The 18497-nt window shown below is 39.4% G+C and overlaps 1 protein-coding gene across 1 annotated transcript in view; it reads left to right on the forward strand.

Moving 5' to 3' along the window:
* Nucleotides 1-8331: 8331 nt before the first annotated feature.
* The window catches only part of snx27a (sorting nexin 27a), a 28312-nt gene continuing 18146 nt past the window's right edge, over nt 8332-18497 (forward strand). The window contains exons 1-2 of the mRNA XM_036567175.1: nt 8332-8642; nt 16229-16460. Coding sequence (XP_036423068.1) covers nt 8347-8642; nt 16229-16460 — 528 coding nt within the window. The 5' untranslated portion in view covers nt 8332-8346. The remainder of the gene's footprint in view (nt 8643-16228; nt 16461-18497) is intronic.

Genomic DNA, 18497 nt, shown 5'->3' on the forward strand with positions numbered 1-18497 from the left:
GGTGCTTTAATCACAAGGCACTGAAAAAACAGTGATTATTCACTGTTTATTTTGAGCGGTGGTGCTAAGGAATGACACAATGTTGTATCCCCGTTTTTTCCAGCTTTGTCATAGTTTTTCCTTCTCTCTCTGCCCGCCTTGTGTAAGTGGGTGTGGCCCCTCATTGCGGTCAGTCTCTGTTACTGGTTGCCATGCAAACACAAGGTTGCTCAGTGACCCCTGGTTGTTTTCGGGCGGAGACCAGAGGAAATCCACAGAGCACAGAAATCGTGCAAGCCGTAGAGTTTCCCATTTTGCCCTACCTCAGCAGCAGCTTCTCAGTACTGTTCATGGAATAAATTAACTTTCTCCGTCATGTTATAAAATATGAAAGTATGTCTAAGTAATCTGTGATAACCGCATGGTAAATAGAAAGTATACTCTAGTAAAGTGTATTAAATAAAAGTACATTATTGATTATAGGTGTTTGAGTCAGTAGAAAAGAATGCGACTGTTCATTCAAGTTATCTTGCTAACATAACTGTCCTACAGTTTGGTAAATCATTAACAAGCTTACTACACACTCACTGTCATTTTTCTACCCATAAACCATACTATAAAAAAGAAAGTGTAGCTGTTTAAAGGGGAATTTTAGAATTTCTCATTTTCAACATTTCTGCATAGTTAAACTGTTGAAGGGCCCAAATCATGGAAAAACAAATTGACCACATTTTTTTTTATAAATAAATTATTTTAAAGTAGTATGTACACATTGTGAAAGTTTCAAAACGTACCATTTACGACTCTGTCCATACAGCCCATATATAGAAGCTAAGCTTCAAGAACCAACTCATTTACATACATCCACCTATTCAGCTGTCAGCATTTTAGCTTTGCCCATTCACACTGAAGTTACAAGGAGCGTTTCAGAGCTGTTTCTGAGTGCCTTTGAATCAGTCACAATGCAGGACAGCCAATCGTAACAGAGCTCATTTAAATATGGCATTGAACAAAAACAGCCTGTTTGACTGTAAGAGATAAAGTGGAGTTAGAAAGTCATCAAGTAAAAATGAATTATGATTATTTTTGGAACATAAAATCACTCAAATGTTACAAGTGGACCTCAAGGGGAAGAAATTATTATATGTGCCCTTTAAGATGTAAACAAAAATCAAAAATCATTACTGAGTTTGGTTTGATGTAAAATGTTCTGCTTTAGAGAAACAAAGTTATTCACAGTTAAATGGTTAAGAATACGTTGCCTGATGCCTGAGACATTGTTTCATTTGAGGTAGAATTTTGGTCGAAAATGTATTTTTAAAAGACATTTATGGTGGAGGGGTACATATAGGGTGTTGTGAGGCAAAATAGGCCCCAAAGAAAACTTACTTCTTGAGATTATCCAGTATTTTACCATCAACATTACATATTAAGCTCAGGAGATGCATGTAGGTTCACTGGTCGCTTTGGACAGTAAATAAAATGGCTATATTTGTGTTGTAGACATTGTGCCCCCTGGTTCGTATCGCCACTGGTTCCTGTAGGTTTCTCTACAATGAACCATTTCACATTTAACCACTCTGAATTACTTTGTTTACATCTCAGCAAGTCAATTATGCAGATTTTGCACATTTCTGCATGTTTTGAAAAACTGATGGAATTGCTCTTTAAAAGTACAGTCAGTATCTTTAGCGTCTTAAAACTCAGCGTCTTATTAAAGGCAAATGTTTACATCCAGCAAACATCTCTTTTGGCATAATTGCTACCCACCAGCTACGTTTTATCTACGCAGGTTTAGTGAAGGATTAGTCTTTCCTAGTCTTGTGTTGTAGCAGATGAGTCACAGAGAAATGTCTCCTGCCTGTGTAGGTCATAGCTGAGAGGGGCGGGATGGAGAGAAGGGAGGGGTTAGTTTCTACATGTCCACAGGGTGGCATCAGAGTTCAGCTCGAGAGCCCTTCTTGCACTTTCGGTGTTGAACTTATGTCTGGTGGATAAAAACTTCATCAAGTCCACAGAGAGTTTGAAATGAAATGTCTTACTCAATAAAAGAAACACTTGCGCTTCCATCTGTTCTAAGTTGTATTGCAAATGGTGCAATAGAAAAATTCCATTTCCAAATTATTTGCAATGTTCCTACACTTGACTGCATGCAAAAGCATACTGACCTATGCAAAAGTCACATAAGCAGAGTTTACACCCATCTGGACAATAAATGTGTTTTTGTTTTTAAAACCCATCTAACATCAGAATAAATGCTATATAATAATATTAATAATGCAGTAAAATGTAACACGGATTTTTTTTCAAAAAGTAGTTGAGATGTTGTGAGCTATGCTACTATGCAAGAGTCAGAGATCAACCTTCATTTACTTAATTTCCAGTCAAAATGGCAATTGAGTACAACTTATTGATTATCTATAAGCAGAAATGACAGATGTTAAAACTCTAAAGGCTTTCAGTTTGTAGTTCTAGCCTTCTCATTGTGGGTACACTGATCTGTGTTAGAGAGACCAGAGATCTGTATATCTAAACAGCAATTTTCACTTATTTTACCTTGACTTTACCCTTCCTTATGCAAGTCGATTATCTTATTTTTAATTTTCTCAGAAATATATCTTTGTATTAGCTAATAACAAATAATGAACGGTGGTGCTGTGAGAGGTGGCTGATTGAGGGGTGAGGAGAGAACTCTGAGAACTTGGGCTGCAATTATTGGGGGCTTTTGTTTGGAGCTGGAAGGCTGGACTCCCCTTTTTAACTGTGGTAGGACTGACATAAGACTGAGGAACAGGGAGGAGATGGGTTGGTGGTGGGGATTGCGAATAATTTGTCACTGGAAACGGAAGGTAGAGAGAAGGTAGAGGTTCCATAACTCTAATTAATAGTGATGTTGACTGGAAATTAAATAAATGAAGGGTGGTCTCTGAGTTTTACACAGTACTGTACATTGCATTGTTGGTACGGAACCAGTGTATCTTCGACAAAAACTTAATCTTCCCAGGCCACAGAGATTTTGCGAAGAGTCAGTAAAAGCAACCCATATTACCATATATATTCCACATAGTGTGTTCTTTAGTGTCTTATAATGCTTCAGTTACTAATTTCATTTCACCTATAAAGTGTCTTTTGTTCCACAGTTCTAACTAGAAGCACAAAGTCTGAGCATATTAAGCCTATTATCAGCCATTTAAATCCTGCATTAATTACAAAATATTACTAGAGACTTGTAATGGTTTTACTCCATAGTATTGGAGCTGCCTGTTACTATACGCAACACACATACTCTGAATACACTGAACACACTGTCCTAAATCTATTAAAAAAAGTTTTAAATCCATTCATGGCGCAGAGGTACATGCAAGGCAAAATACTATTATTTGCTATCATTAACATCACATATAAAAACTCAGAGGACACGTATAGCTTCACTGCTCATTTTGGGTAGTTTATATAATAGTTATATTTGCATTGTAGGCATCTTGACCCCTAGTTCCTATTCCCACCACCGTAAAGAAAATCAAGTTTAAATTCTGGAAAATCAGTGGAGTTCCCCTTCAAGCACTTAAATTAACTTTTTTCGTTTCAGACACTATGTAACACGCTGTTATCTAAAAAATGAACTGAAATGAAAACAATAAATATTGCAGCTACACACAGCAGGTGCCATCTTGTCTGTACTTTGTCTGTACTTTGCCACAGAGTGTCAGAAACCACATAATCAACTCTATTTAAGATTACTTGACAACTCAATGTGTTCTGAGGCAAACGTGTAATGATTTATGCATGTAGTTTGGGTGATAAATTAGTGAGGCATGGATTACTTCTATTACTTGTTAGCTACATTAGCCTTTTAGCTCCAGTGCAAAGCTAGAGAAGCAAACTTCAGACCACCATGACCATGTCTGAGCAGATGGGCTACATCTGAGGTAACAGAAAAATTGTGTATCTGATTCACCTAACTATTGCTATATGTTCTCTGTGCTCCACACATATCCCAACAGTCTGCTTTGTCTCTTTGTTGGGTTGTGTTAGCTCGACTGCTATTTGATGACTCGACAGCTCCATTAATTTTAATAAACAGTTTACAAGTTTCAAGAACTCTCAACTTTCTTGATTTCTGAGCAGCCATATAGGCTTACATCAGTATGAACTACTAAACTACTTTTTGATGTTCTAAACCAAGCCAAATGCTCATAATGAACCTCTAAACATGTTCTCATGTTTTATATATGTCCAGTTCAATCAACAATCCCACTAATATTTTAACACATTTTTAGCTTTGGTTGCTGGCTTATGTCACTGGCCTTTGTTCTATGTGTCCATAATAGCATATATTCCGCTGTTGGTGTTGTCCAAAGGAGGATGCATTCTTTTTTTTGAGTCTTCATTCCTCTACACTTAGGAGACTTCTTAGGAAGCTTTACCTGTCAGGCACCCAAGGCTTGTTAATTAGGGGTCTGCAAAAGCAAAAATGCTCTGTGACAGTGCCGAAAATAAAAATAAAGGCTTTCTTGACTAAAACCTGGGGCAGATTTGGGGGAACATAAAGGTGGAGTGGTGAAGATGAGGGCCAGGGTGCCAACTCCTGATTTTCATTGCCCTAATCCAGTGTTCTGGCTCACACGTCTTCCCTTTTAGAATGTAATTTTAATGCTGCATGAAGCTAGCCAGCTAATGCAAATTTGATCAATACAGGAAAATGGCAAAGTCAATACAGCATTCAAGTCCTTCACAGAAGTTCCTATTTACTGGACATGCTGAGAATAAGACTTTCTTGTTTACTGTGTCTGCCACAGGCCACACTGCCCTGAGAATGTGTGGCCATGCAAAGTGCCTCTTGAGAAGCACCACACTCCGGTTTTAAACAGGACAGTTATTGTTGCTCTTGTTACTGAGGTTGTTGTTGTTAGAGTAGTTGTGTCTGAGGAGAGAAGAGTCTACCCTCTTTGTATGTTGTGTCCTCTCACATTACCCTCTCCCACTAGTGCTGGTCTGGGCATTTCTTGCTGCCTGTTGAAGTGCCTGTTCAAAATAAAAGCATTTGCCCAAGTTGTCCGCATCTTCTTCTATGCTGACACTATATCACTTTTGTTTTAATGTAGTCAAAGAGAGTGATTGCATTTTGCCTTACTTTAAGAATATAAGGAGCAGAGGACGTGCATTAGATGAATGGGTTTTTTATCCAGTTAGTAGAGTCACATAGCATAATGCTCCTATCAGTATTTTTGTGTGGATGAGAGGACATATATTATTTATTAACATGTAGTGCTAATGTGTGGCTGCAGTACAACTAAAAAACACCCAGTATACAAATATCAGGGGTTACCATTGCTTTATTTTGTTGACACAACCTGAAAAAAAAATTGTAGAAACACTTTTTTAATTTCATGATGCATTTGCTGTTAGGTGAATATTATGGATTCATACATTAAAGTCACCAGAATATAGGAAACAGTTAAAAGTGGTTCAATGTCGCTATTTCTGAGGCCTCAGTGTTTGTGAATATGGGTAATGTGAACTTTACACCAGTAATCCAAATAAGATTAAATTAGATTTTGTCTTTTTGACTGTTTAAAAAAAGATCGGGAAAATTTAACTGCACAGATACAAGGCTCATAGCTTCATTCCATTCATCAAGCCAATCTAAGGTCCAATCCCATTTCACCCCTTGCCCCTACCACTTAGCCCTTACCCCACTGTTTTGCACGTTCACACCTAGGGGTAGGGCGAAATATTAGAGCTATATGGCCCTCCAAATGAAGGTTTCTCAGAGGCATTAGTTGATTTAGTTTAATGTTGTTTCAATGTATTACGGTCCTTTTCTTCTTAACAGGCATAAAAAATCGCTAGTAGTATGCTGATGTCTCGCTAGCTAGCTAAACTTCCCATTCCACCTTGAATGGTGCAGCAGTTCTGACACATGAGGCACCACTTAAGGTGGAATGGAAAAATTTAAACAAGAACCCACATGCCCACATGTGACCAGTTGACACATGACTAATGTAACTGGCCTTAATTGTTATAAATCTGTATCTTACTCTGTTCTATCAAAAGTAGAAAAATCCTGCGTGGTGAGGTAGAGGTCTGATGTTCACTTTAATGGAGAATTCCACCAATTTTCAAAATTGTCTCCTTAATTAACTCGCTAATATGAAAACAAAGTTATTCAGAGTGGTTTAAAGTGAAATGAGAAATTTTTACAGAATTGTAGGAACCGGACATCTGAAGACTTTAAAGGGGAATTCTAGCACTTTTTTTCACGTTTTTACATAATTCATTCCTTACCACTTAGCCCTTGGCCCTCTGTTCTGCGCGTTCACGTCTAGGGGTAGGGAGTCCCAATTTTTGTTGAGATAGAGGGGTAGGGCGAAATGTTAGGGCTACATGGCCCTCCAAACGGAGGTTTTTAAGAGGCATACTCTAAACAGACTGTTATGAGAAAAAAAGAAAAACCAGGAAGATGGCTGTGCAGTGACCATAGAAACCCACAAATTTAAGTGTTTTCTCCGTTAACAAATTATGATAACCATTGTATTATCTTAGTTTAATGTCGTTTCAATGTATTACGGTTGTTTTCTTCATAACAAGCATAAAAAATTGCTAATAGTACGCTAATGTCTCGGCAGCTAGCTAGCTAACTTTCCCGTTCCACCTTAAATAGTCCAGCAGTATTGACGCCTGAAGCGCCAGAACGTAACTGCTGTACCATTTAAGGTGGAATGGGAAAATTAGAACAAGAAGCTAGTGAATAGCTGACTTCAAGTTTTTGGATAATGGCTTTCACTGTGGAGTCCAAGAGTCTTAGTAATGGCTCTGTAACCCTTTCCAGACTGGTGGATTTCAATGACTTTGTTTCGCATTTGCATTTGAATCTCTTTGGAATGTGGCATCATGTGCTGCTTTTTGAGACCTTCTAGTCTGCTTCACACTGCCAGACAGGGTCTATTTAAGTCATGTTTAGACTCAACAGGTCTGGCAGTAACCATGTCTGGGTGTGGCAGTGAAAATGAACCCAACAGTCAATTGAATTTGGTTAACTGATTGATTTAGTAGGGCAATTACTTTATCACATAGGGCCAGATAGGGCGGAACAGCATTTTTTCCTTCAACAAATACAATCATCCTTTAAAAACAGCATTTTGTGTTTACGTGGATTATCTTTGTCAAATATTACAAGTAGTTTGATGATCTGACATATTCTAGTGTGACAAATACGCAAAAATAGAAGATATTGGGAAAGGGGCAAATACTTTTTCACAGCACTATATAAAAGCTATGTCACATAGTTATTACATTAAATGGTTACAAATATGCTGTAGTTTTGCTATAAGGATTTGACCAAAAACACAATTTTTAAAACCCAGTCATTGCAGAGGGGTGCATGCAGGGTGCTGTACGGCAAAACAGTTCTCAAAGAAAACATTAATTTTTTGGATTCCCTTCTATTTTCTCAATATTAACATTACATACTAAAACTCAAAAAGCTCCTTTTGGATAGTAAATGAAATAATTACATTTGTGTTGTAGACATCGAGACCCTTGGTTCCACCACCACTGTAAAGAAATCTAAGTAAGTAAGTAAGTAAGTTTCTCTAGAACAGTGCATTTCACACCAAACCACTCTGAATGCCTTTGTTTACATCTCAACCACTGAATTAAGCAGAAATTTTAAAATAACAGTGGGATTATACTTTACATCTTGACCACTGGATTGTGAAATTTGTTTCCTAAATTTTGAAAAATTGGTAGAATACTTCTAAAAGCCCCCTCATAGAGAGTTATTACATGAAATGATAACAAATGCATTGTAGATGGCTGAGACTGATCTATGATAGTTTTGAGGTAAGGGTTTGGCCTCAAACATTTAAGTACATTCATAGCAGAAAGGTACATGTGAAGCAAAATTCCCTCAAGAAAACCTTTTTATACCACTATCAACATCTCAAACTGAAAGCACAGGTGATTCCCTGATTGTTTTTCGATAGTAAAGAAAATGGCTACATTTGCGTTGTAGACGTTTGTTCCTATGACCAGCCCGGTTCCAGTCAGCTCTGCTGTAAAAGAAAACGTCGTAAGTTTCTCTACAATGTACAATTTCACACCAAACCGCTCTGAATGGCTTTGTTTACATCTCCACGGTCGAATTAAGCAGCAGTTTAGAAAAACAGGTGGAATTCCCCTTTAAACTGAGAGAGGCTGTGCTGTGTTTCAGTCTGTGAGCCGTTCAGTTCCCCTCGCTGCCGTGCTGAACACTGGCTGGTTTCTGCCTCACTAAGGGTCTCGTGACGGTTGCGAGGAGCGACGACAGCGCCGCTCGCGCGTTTATCTGCGCTTGTTTTTGAACGCGCGTGCCAGTCGAAAAAGATGGCGGACTCCGAGGGAGACGAGGTCCGGACCGCTCCTCCGGCGTCGCTCAGCGCGGCGCCCCGCAACGGACCCGCAACAGGCTCGGCCACAACCACGGCGGGTCCGCGTATCGTCCGAATCGTGAAGTCAGAGTCGGGCTACGGCTTCAACGTCCGCGGCCAAGTAAGCGAGGGCGGCCAGCTGCGGAGCATCAACGGCGAGCTGTACGCGCCGCTCCAGCACGTCAGCGCCGTGTTACCGGGGGGCGCGGCGGACCGGGCAGGAATCTCCAAAGGAGACCGGATTCTGGAGGTGTAAGTGCCTTTTTTTTTCATGTCTTTTCACAGCCGCATGTGCCGCTTTAGATCGCAGTCACGGCTTCATTGCTCCGGGGCTAACGTTAACTACCCTGACTGACGGATAAACACTGAGCAGTCCGCTGTACGCTAAGACTGTTAGCCAGCTCGCTAACTGCGCTAACTGTGGCTCTGACTGCTGCTGCTCATTACGACGCTTTAACGTTTTATTCTCCTTCGAAAATGTAACCACCTGCACGGCTGTTTGTTTGCTAGTTAGAAGGCTGGTAAACGGAGAATAACGTTAACGTAACGTTAGCTGGCTTGCTAAGTGGCTTCAGCAAACCTGAAGCTAAGTTAGCATATCCTCTCTAGCTTTACCCGATAGTGGCCACTTTGGTTGATGATAATGCAACACCGGGTTAGTTTGGCACATTTAACAGCCACAGCGCTGTTGGTCATTTACATATTTGATTGCCGTGGCTCTGCTGATGGTCTTTGGCTTTATTTGAGCTTTCATTTGGCAGCTAACGTTAAATGTCAATGTTTATGTTTACCTAAGTGACCTACAGTCTCCTCTAGTAGTGCTGGGACAGTGTAGCAGTTGGAATTAATAGTGAAAACACTCTTGTAATGAAGTAAATTATGGACTGTACCCTTTTATTCCTTCTTCTCTCATTTCCAGCCAGTGAAATGCAGGTGAACACCGAAGCCTAATAGTGGGTTTTTTGTCTAGACCACAGTTGACATTTTGTGGTTCTACCTCATGCAGCTGTCAGTCTTAAAGGATTTACCAAATGAGTATCTACATAGTTACCTAAATCTTTGCTTTTCAAATTTAATAAAGTTTACAGTGTCCAGGATTTTTCTTTTAAAGTGGCTTGCTTTTTTAATCGATGTATCACATCATATTAGCTTTTGTGGCTGTGTGCATTTTATTATATAAAAATCTAAATAAGGTGACTCATACAAGAGACATACAGACATTTAAGCAGGTATTAAGTTACTCAAAGGGGAATTCACTGTTTTTCTGCATTATTGTGTGGTTATGATGTAAGAAATTTCAAAATGGGTTTGATGCAAAACCTGTTGTGGTAGTGATGGGAACCAGATGTCCGAAACCACTGAAAGCTACATCACAGGAAGTTATTATATGAAATGGCTAGAATCATTGCACCTGAAGCCTGAGACATTGTTTTACGATACGTATTTGGCCTAAAATGTCATCTTCTCCACGCTGTTCATTGCAGAGAGGCATATGCAGGGCTCTAAGGCAAAGTAGTACCCAAATAGAATGATTTACCATTAACAACATTGCATGTACAGCCACACTGATCATTTTGGGTAAAAATAAAATTACTAAATTTATAGACATTGTGACCCCTGGTTCCTATCACCACCACTGTAAAGAGATCTGTGTTTGTAAATTTCTCTACATGAACCATTTCACGTCAAGACCGCTCAGTATGACTTTGTTTACACCTCAAACATTGAATTACTGTGGAGTCCCCCCCCCCCCTAAATATTCTCCGTTTACTATACTACGGTCCTCTTTCTGAAGCAACCGTTAGTTTCAGACCACTAATACTAATTTAACTCTCAAACTACTAACTCTACGTTATGTTTCGTCTGACCAAACCCAGAAGTGCTTTTTTTTTTTCCAAGTGATAATTAGGTTGGAGTGCCTCAATACCCATCACCTGCGGTTAACTGCAACAAGTGTACACAACATGAGAGTGGAGTTGAATGCTGACGGCCTCACACATTTCCAACAGGGTGCAAAGAATTATGTAATTAGGCATCTTCCCACTGTGGTGTTGTTTGTGTAATAGTATGCTAATGGTGTGCAAGATTGCCTCAACTTGAATGGATCTATTCAAGACATTGTAAGCCACACAGGGAAATGGCTGAACTCTTGTCAGTCTGCTGCTACTGGGCTGCATGTTATTAGCCTTAATGTTGTTTTGAGATGTAGTGGTGAGACTATATCACCATAGATGGACAGATGCAGACTAGGATGTTCTGTGGGCTGATTGATAGGATGTCACTGTGAATCCCTCAGGCCAGTCAGTCACTGCTACTTGTAGGCTTCACCAGAGAGCCGCCAGGGTAGATGAGATTTCATGGGTATTTGTGGTCATTACATTTATCAAGACCTTGTTCATTCATCTTCTCTGAGATTATGTTTGTGTTTGATTGTGTGGGCTCCCTAATCAAAGAAATAACAAGATGTTTAGTCAATTTACATACACAGTAAGTCAGGACCGAAATTAAAAAGATGAAAGAGAAAGGGTGTGCCTGTTGTTTTGCTGATCAACAGCAAAATTCGCCATTCGCTGACTTCAGCTCAGCCGTGTAATCACAACTGTTGTTTGTGGAAGTATTTTCTTTTGTGAGCATAATAACGTGGTTGATTCGTGCAGACTTGTGCAGTAGTGTGTGTTTGTGTATGTACGTTTGTTTGCTTTAGGCTGCTTGGTAGGTCACATCTCTTGGGAATTGTTACACAAGAAGAAAACCCGGAACACGGCTTATTGGTCAGTATCACAAACGATAACAGACCATATGTTCTCAGACAAATTTCACCCTACTGTATCTTACAACCCTTTCTAACTGGACCTCAGTTCAGGAAAAGGCAGCTTTATATTGTGGAGGAACCAACCCATCTCCTCCCTTCCTATGACTATAGTTGGAATTCTGAGTGACCGCCTGTGAGTTACGTAAGCCCCTGTGATGTACTGTGCACTATTATTAGAACACCTGACTGTTATTGCTGAGAGTTTTCCTGTTTGCTTACTACTGGTGTTTGGGCAATAGTTTGGTCAGAATCAAATTTACACAGTTTTCTCATTGTACTTGGCAAATTACCATCTTTAGTTTTGCGGTGGTTCTACAAGGCCACTGAAGTTAGACTTGACAGATATGATACTGAATTTCAAGGGGCTAAAAATTCTGATAACTGATAACATTGGCCAATGTAGTTTCCCAACACTGGTCCTGGAGGCACATAGTATTGCACTTTTTGGTGTTTTTCCTGCCCCCAACACACCTGATTCAACAAATTAACAACTGATTTGAGCTCAGTAATGATTTGCTGATCTGAAGTGGGTATATTGAAGCCAGCAAAGTACTAAAATGTGCAGGGCAGTATGCCTCCAGGAGTAGGGTGGGGGAACACTGCTCTAATACTTTTTAGATAAACAATGCTTTACTGACGGATGTCAGTTTTCAATTGTCACACTTGTTCTTTGTCTCAAAAAAACCCCAGCAAGAACCCACAGTCTTAAATAACATTAATATCGTAGTGTCAGAGGTGGAGCTACTTTTTTATTTTTCATTAATTCTCGTCATATTTTTTTTGTATGTAATAACATGCTGTTCCCAGGCTTAGTTTGGATACATTTCATATGTTTTTCTTGTTTTAACCATTATGGTGTTTTGTGTATCAGTTCACCAGTTCAGCCCGTATTGCTCTCATGCAGTTAATCAGGGCTGTTTTCCAGTGGCACAAACTTCTAAGGCTTCTCTCTATCAGTGAGAGATCATGAGTTCAGTCCCCAACAAGTCGAGGTATTGGTCGGCCTCTGTACATGTATGGTGCTGCTGTTGCACAAAAACCGTGTATCTCAGTTTTTGCCATTTTTTACATAATTTAAAAATTCCAGTCATACTATGTATGTATATCTATAGAAATAGACAAAAGTGAATACGACATTTAAGCCTCTTGTCAGACGACCACCACTACTGCTCTTTTTAGCTGTGCTGTGTACTTTTGTCGGTTTTATAAAAGCAAACTTTGGCTAATTTTCCATTCAGCTTCTTCTTCAGTTATAAGGAGCTTGTGATGTAAATCTAAGAGACCCAGTCTGGTTCTTTAAGAGACTTCATGGAGATTTCAGAGAGTTTCATTTCAGGTGCAAAAAATAATACATTCAGGCTCATCCCCAAAACCTCAGTTAGAGAACTGTGCAAGATAAAGCTTTGATGAAGGGAAGTCATTTTGAATGTTGTATTAAACTTGTCGTTATTCATTAGCCTCAGTATTTTGATCAGATTAAATTGGTGACGCTGTTTTGTCGCCCTTACTTCACACTTCTCTTTCTTGCCTTCACAATTGAGACAGCATTAGTATGTGACTCTGTATAGAGGCTTCTTGCTGTCAGCCAATCATGTGACTTTTTACTCTCTTGCATAACGATGCGCAGTCCTAGCCTAGCTGTAATATTGCCTCAGCTGTGCCCAGAACAGTCTGCGTTCAAGTCATGTGGATGCTTCTGAATCATACTGAACTCCTCCACCCTTAACAGGCTTTCTTGTTTATTTTTATTTCCTTTCAGATTCAAAGGGTTTATTATTAAACCAATAGCTCTGTATCATTATTTCTAAAAAGGCTTGTAGCATAATGGGATTTATATAATGCAGCCACAGTAAGTCTGCTTAAAATGAAAATGTAAGTCAGGTGATAATATAGGTCTCCAGCATGTGTTCTGTTTTGCCTGTCCTGTTGATCGTTCGTTCACTTCTTCATGCGCACTCTCATTGTTTGGATTGCGTCTCAAATGGATCCACTCACTTTCCCTCTCCCTCTGTTTCTCTGTAATGAATTAGTAATGGTGGAAAGTGCACAGATGGCATGTGCTTCACTGCTCTGACCTACACCTGTCCGTCTGTGCGTGTGTGGATGTGCATACATGCATGCACATGTGAACATTTTTGGTTAATCCCAATACATGGTTCGTCTCAGGTCATACAAAAGGGAAAATTAGTTACTACTAGGGCCTGACCTATATATTTGTTGGCCGATAATGGCTAATGTTACGGCTATAATAATATTAATAATAATATTGCTATCAATACTTTGATAATTATCACCTTTTTTAAAAGCATTTAGCCACGAAATATAAATCTTAAGTTATGTTGGCTGATGTTATTCGTTTCCAGAATGTTTAGCCCTCTAAAATTGGTATTTGTATCAACCACACAATTTTCATATTGGTCGTTCACTAGTTACAGCTGAGTTTACAATGCAGCTTCAGTTTCTGTTGTCAAATAGTAGTTAATATTAAGGTTTGTGTACCTTACTGTGAAATTAAGATGTTTTATGTAAGTCAGCAAGCCAAAGTTCTGACTATCATCTGAGTGTGGTGGGTTTTGTCACTGAGTGTGGCCCAGAACCACTTGATTTGGCAGAAAGGGACCATTTGACTGACAGGCAAAGGTGATTGTTAGGATGCTTATACAACAAAAAATAAAACAGAGAATTACTGATAAAGTGGCTAGCAGCTGAGATCTCATTTACTTGCTGCTAACTCATAACTCCATTAAACAAACATCTTAAATTCTAAAGATGGGATGCCATTAATTGTGTTCTGTGTCTTTTTCTGAATGGCATTATCATTCATACATGCAAGCTTGTCACTGTTCAGCAAAATGTGTCATTTTGAATGCTGAATATGCCATTCACCTGAATCGTGTAGATTTTCAGAGTTTTAATTTTGGGATGGGGAGATTATTCAGACAGAGAACCCCTTTCCCTTCCCCAAACAAAGCACAACAGCAGATCACAGTAGCTGCAGATGTAGTATTTAATTTTTATTGGCCAATCTGAACTAATGTAACTTTACTGAAACATTAAAAGAGAGCCATGTTTAGTTAGCAGTGAGTTTTGTTTCATTTTTGCATGTTTCGTATCAGGTGAGCAAAAAAGTTTAACATATTTAAGTGATAGTTGTTGGTAACCAAGAGACAACCAGCTTCCATTTAGTTTCTGTCTGAAATTAATATAGAACCCATTAGGTCTCGTTCATCAGACGTTATTAAGAAGAAAGTTCTTCTTAAAACAATGTTTGTCAATGTTTTCTTATTTGGGATTTGTTCTCAGGTAAGAACAGAATCTACACACACTCAAGAGCACAAAGGTGTGAACAGTTCTGCGGTTTACGAACACATCATTAATCTGATGTAGACTTATTTTTAGGACCTTTCTCGAGAACAAATTTAAGAAAAAAACTCAGACAGTGGTGAATGAGGCCCAGTAATTTTTGTGGATTGTTGGAGCCATTGTAAAAGCTGAATGACCGTTTACAAATTAGTGGCAACTACTGGGGCCCAAGCACTCAATGCCTTATGAAACAAGTAGAACAAAAATGACAGGGAATTTTTTAACGAGGTCAATTTATAATAAATGTGGGGACTGCCAAATTGTGTGTGTCTTTTGGTCTTGGTATGATAAGTAATACATTTTTAACAAATAAATCTAAATGCTTTGAAAACAGTACACATTTTGAATTATAGTTGCATAATTGTACAGCAATTGCCCCAGTATTTTAGCCTGGGGTACACTGGAGTTTCACCAGAATTTCATCTAAATGTGATTAAAATCACCTGAAGTTTCACCTGAAGGAATAATGCTGTTGCACCCCACTACAGGGATTTGTTCTGAACTTGTCATCTTTCTCACTGCTCATGATTTTTCATGCATGGTCAGGGTATGCAAAGCTGGCAGCTGCCTTATGCTGGTGATTAGCTAACATTTAGCGTAAAGAACAAAAGTCTGTTTCCCATCAAATTGATAAAAAACTGTGCATGGAAGTTGGCCTTACGAATAATCAGAGTACACCAATCAGCCATAACAATATGACCACCTCCTTGGTTCTACACTCATTGTCCATTTTATCAGCTCCACTTACTATATAGGTGCACTTTGTAGTTCTACAATTACAGACTGTAGTCCATCTTTTTCTCTGCATACTTTGTTAGCCCCCTTTTACCCGGTTCTTCAGTGGTCAGAACCCCTATGGACCCTCACACAGCAGGTACTATTTGGGTGGTGGATCATTCTCAGCACTGCAGTAACACTGACATGATGGTCGTGTGTTAGTGTGTGTTGCACTGGTCTGAGTGGATCAGATACAGCAGTGCTGCTTGAGTTTTTAAAAACCTCAGTGTCACTGCTGGACTGAGAATAGCCCATCAACCAAAAATATCCAGCCAACAGCATCCTGTGACCACTGATGAAGGACTAGAGGACGACCATCACAAACTGTGCAGCAACAGATGAGCTATCGTCTCTGACTTTACATCTACAAGGTGGACTGACAAGGTAGGAGTGTCTATTAGAGTGGACAGTGAGTGGACAGTGTTTAAAAACTCAAGCAGCACTGCTGTGTCTGATGCACTCAGACCAGCAACAACACACACTAACACACCACCACCACGTCAGTGTTACTGCAGTGCTGAGAATGATCCACCACCCAAATAGTACCTGCTGTGTGAGGGTCCATGGGGGTCCTGACCACTGAAGAACAGGGTAAAAGGGGGCTAACAAAGTATGCAGAGAAACAGATGGACTACAGTCTGTAATTGTAGAAGTACAAAGTGCACCTATATAGTAAGTGGAGCTAATAGAATGGACAATGAGCGTAGAAAGGAGGTGGTCATAATGTTATGCCTGATTGGTGTATAACTGACAAAATTCCCATGCTTCCAGCCTTCTAGATGTAGAATGAATATCAGATGGTCCATATACCTCTGTGGGTGAAGAGCCTGTATCTGATTTCTGCTAAAGAGAATCTCTCTTTCCCTCCTTCCCTCCCTCTCTGTAGGAATGGAGTGAATGTGGAAGGTGCTACTCATAAGCAGGTGGTGGATCTGATCCGAGCTGGAGAGAAGGAGCTGGTGCTGGCCGTACTATCTGTGCCACCGCAAGAAGTGGACGGCCTGGAATCAGGAGAGGATGGCTCTGCTCCGCCCAATTATGACTACAGTGATAAGCAGGCAGTGCCCATCTCCATTCCCACCTACAAACATGTGGAGCAGCATGGGGAAAGATTTGTGGTGAGTTCCACACTTATAACGTGCAACACAAAATGTGAATATTTTTTTCACACACAAATGTATATTCCAGCTCCTTCAGTGTTTATAGACAATTGCAGTAGTTCCAAAAGGCATTTTGTAACATTGGAGGGGGCAGGAGTACAGGTAAGTTCTTAGTATAAGCTTTACTTAGAAATTAGTTTGCATCTAAAATGAGTTGCTAGTTAAATACAAACTCTGAGTTAACTGTGAGTCATTGATTAGATTGATTGATAGCCTGTGTGTAAGTGTGTATTCAACCGGGGAATGAACATGGTAATCTTTTGTAAAAGCCCTTTTAACTCTGTAATGTAATTGTTGGGTCTTAGAGCTTAGTCTTGACTCTCAGCTCCCTTGTTTACAGCCATTATCTTTAAGAATGCACTGTGCTTGGAGTAAAAGCAGAGTTTAAGTTCACTGAAAGTTGTGAGAGCGTGTGCAACATACCGTGTCTTATTGTGGCCCTTGGCCATTGTTGATTGGTGATAGTATTGAGGGGGCACATGAGCCACTTTGCCATGATGGTTCATAGCACGGAAATATATGTGTATATGCGCCACCAGCACACCTTCAGAGCACATAACAGAAAAATGCCACTATTACTGACTCAGAGGTTTCTCCTAACCCAAACTTGCAGTCTGAATCAACATTTAGCCTTTCAGCATGGCAAGTAATGTGGTAATAGCACAGAAAAGCCTGTTTAAACTGGAGCAAATAAGCATGTTCTGGTCAGAAACGTATAAGCTAATGTTGTTCTTGGATTGGTTTCATAGTTTTTTTTTTTGGTTTTTTTTTTTCCCAGTAGGTTTCATAAATTGGGCTGTCACAGTGCATAAATGTCTGGATTACACAGTAACACATCTGTGAAACTATTGTTACGTATTGTTATTGCATGCAACTTCAGTTACACAAAGCAATGTAAACACAAAGTTCAGCACATTCCAGTGCAACACTAGGTAGCTGAATTAGCGGCTCAGTTTCTTCGATATATTATCTCATTTTAATATTTTGACTAATTTGATATTTGAGTCAATGAACGGACACCCGGTTCACTGTGGTAAGGGGAAAAACGTACTTTGATCAAAGTTAAATTAAGGCTTACTCTTTTAGCTCTGGTGTTAAGAGGTTAAAGGACTGTTTTGTTGTTCGACTTAACTAACATTGGCTCGTGTAGTTAGCCTAGTTAGCAGTAGAGCTGCGATATATCGGTCTTCTCAATCATGTCCTTGGCAACACTCCCATGTTTAGGCACGGAGTGTAATATTCTACATTCTAATAATAAAGATTCTCAAAAATACAAGCAAAGCCATAACATTTTACAGTACTGTCCTGTGATGAAACAGGCCAAGCACCCGAATAGTGATTTCCATATTCGAATACTGGCACCTCAACTGGTAGTTGAGTACTCGAGCACCTGTGCACATCCCTGTACCATAGTATTCTTTCCATTTAAAGTCATCTGTGAGTTGTTACATTTTTGTCATTTTTGTGTCTTTTTTCTTGCTTTTGTTACCATTCTTTTTTTTTTTTAATCTATATTTGTCTTTTTTTCTATCTGTCTATCTGTCTTTGTTAAGCCTATGAAAAAAGTCATGTTCCACTAGCCATCATAGTTATAGCCTGCTTTATGTCTCACTCGTGCTGTCCTAGTAGCACAGGTCAGTCGCGGATCACCTCTCCATCTCCACTCCAAATAAATCTAAGCTGTGTGTAAAGTTTGGGGTCATCAAGAGAAGAGAAACTAAATCTTAAACATTTGTTACCATTAGCTGGTTTCATAAGCCAGCTGTTTACAGAAACGTTAACTTCGAGAAACTCACGTTTGTTGTCAAGACTCAGGAAATTGACAGAACAAAAAATTAGTAGCCTTGCATAAAGCTGATCAGAAAGATTTCCTTTTCAGCTGCCCAACACACTATATTCAGACTATATTTTCTTGTCTGAACTACGTTTCAGTGTTTCAGACTGTGTAGTTTGTTGTGGTCATGTGATTTGTTATTGCCATTTGATTAGTTGTTT

Source organism: Colossoma macropomum, unplaced genomic scaffold (genome assembly GCF_904425465.1).
Source record: "Colossoma macropomum unplaced genomic scaffold, Colossoma_macropomum, whole genome shotgun sequence".
Classification (NCBI taxonomy): Eukaryota; Metazoa; Chordata; class Actinopteri; order Characiformes; family Serrasalmidae; genus Colossoma; species Colossoma macropomum.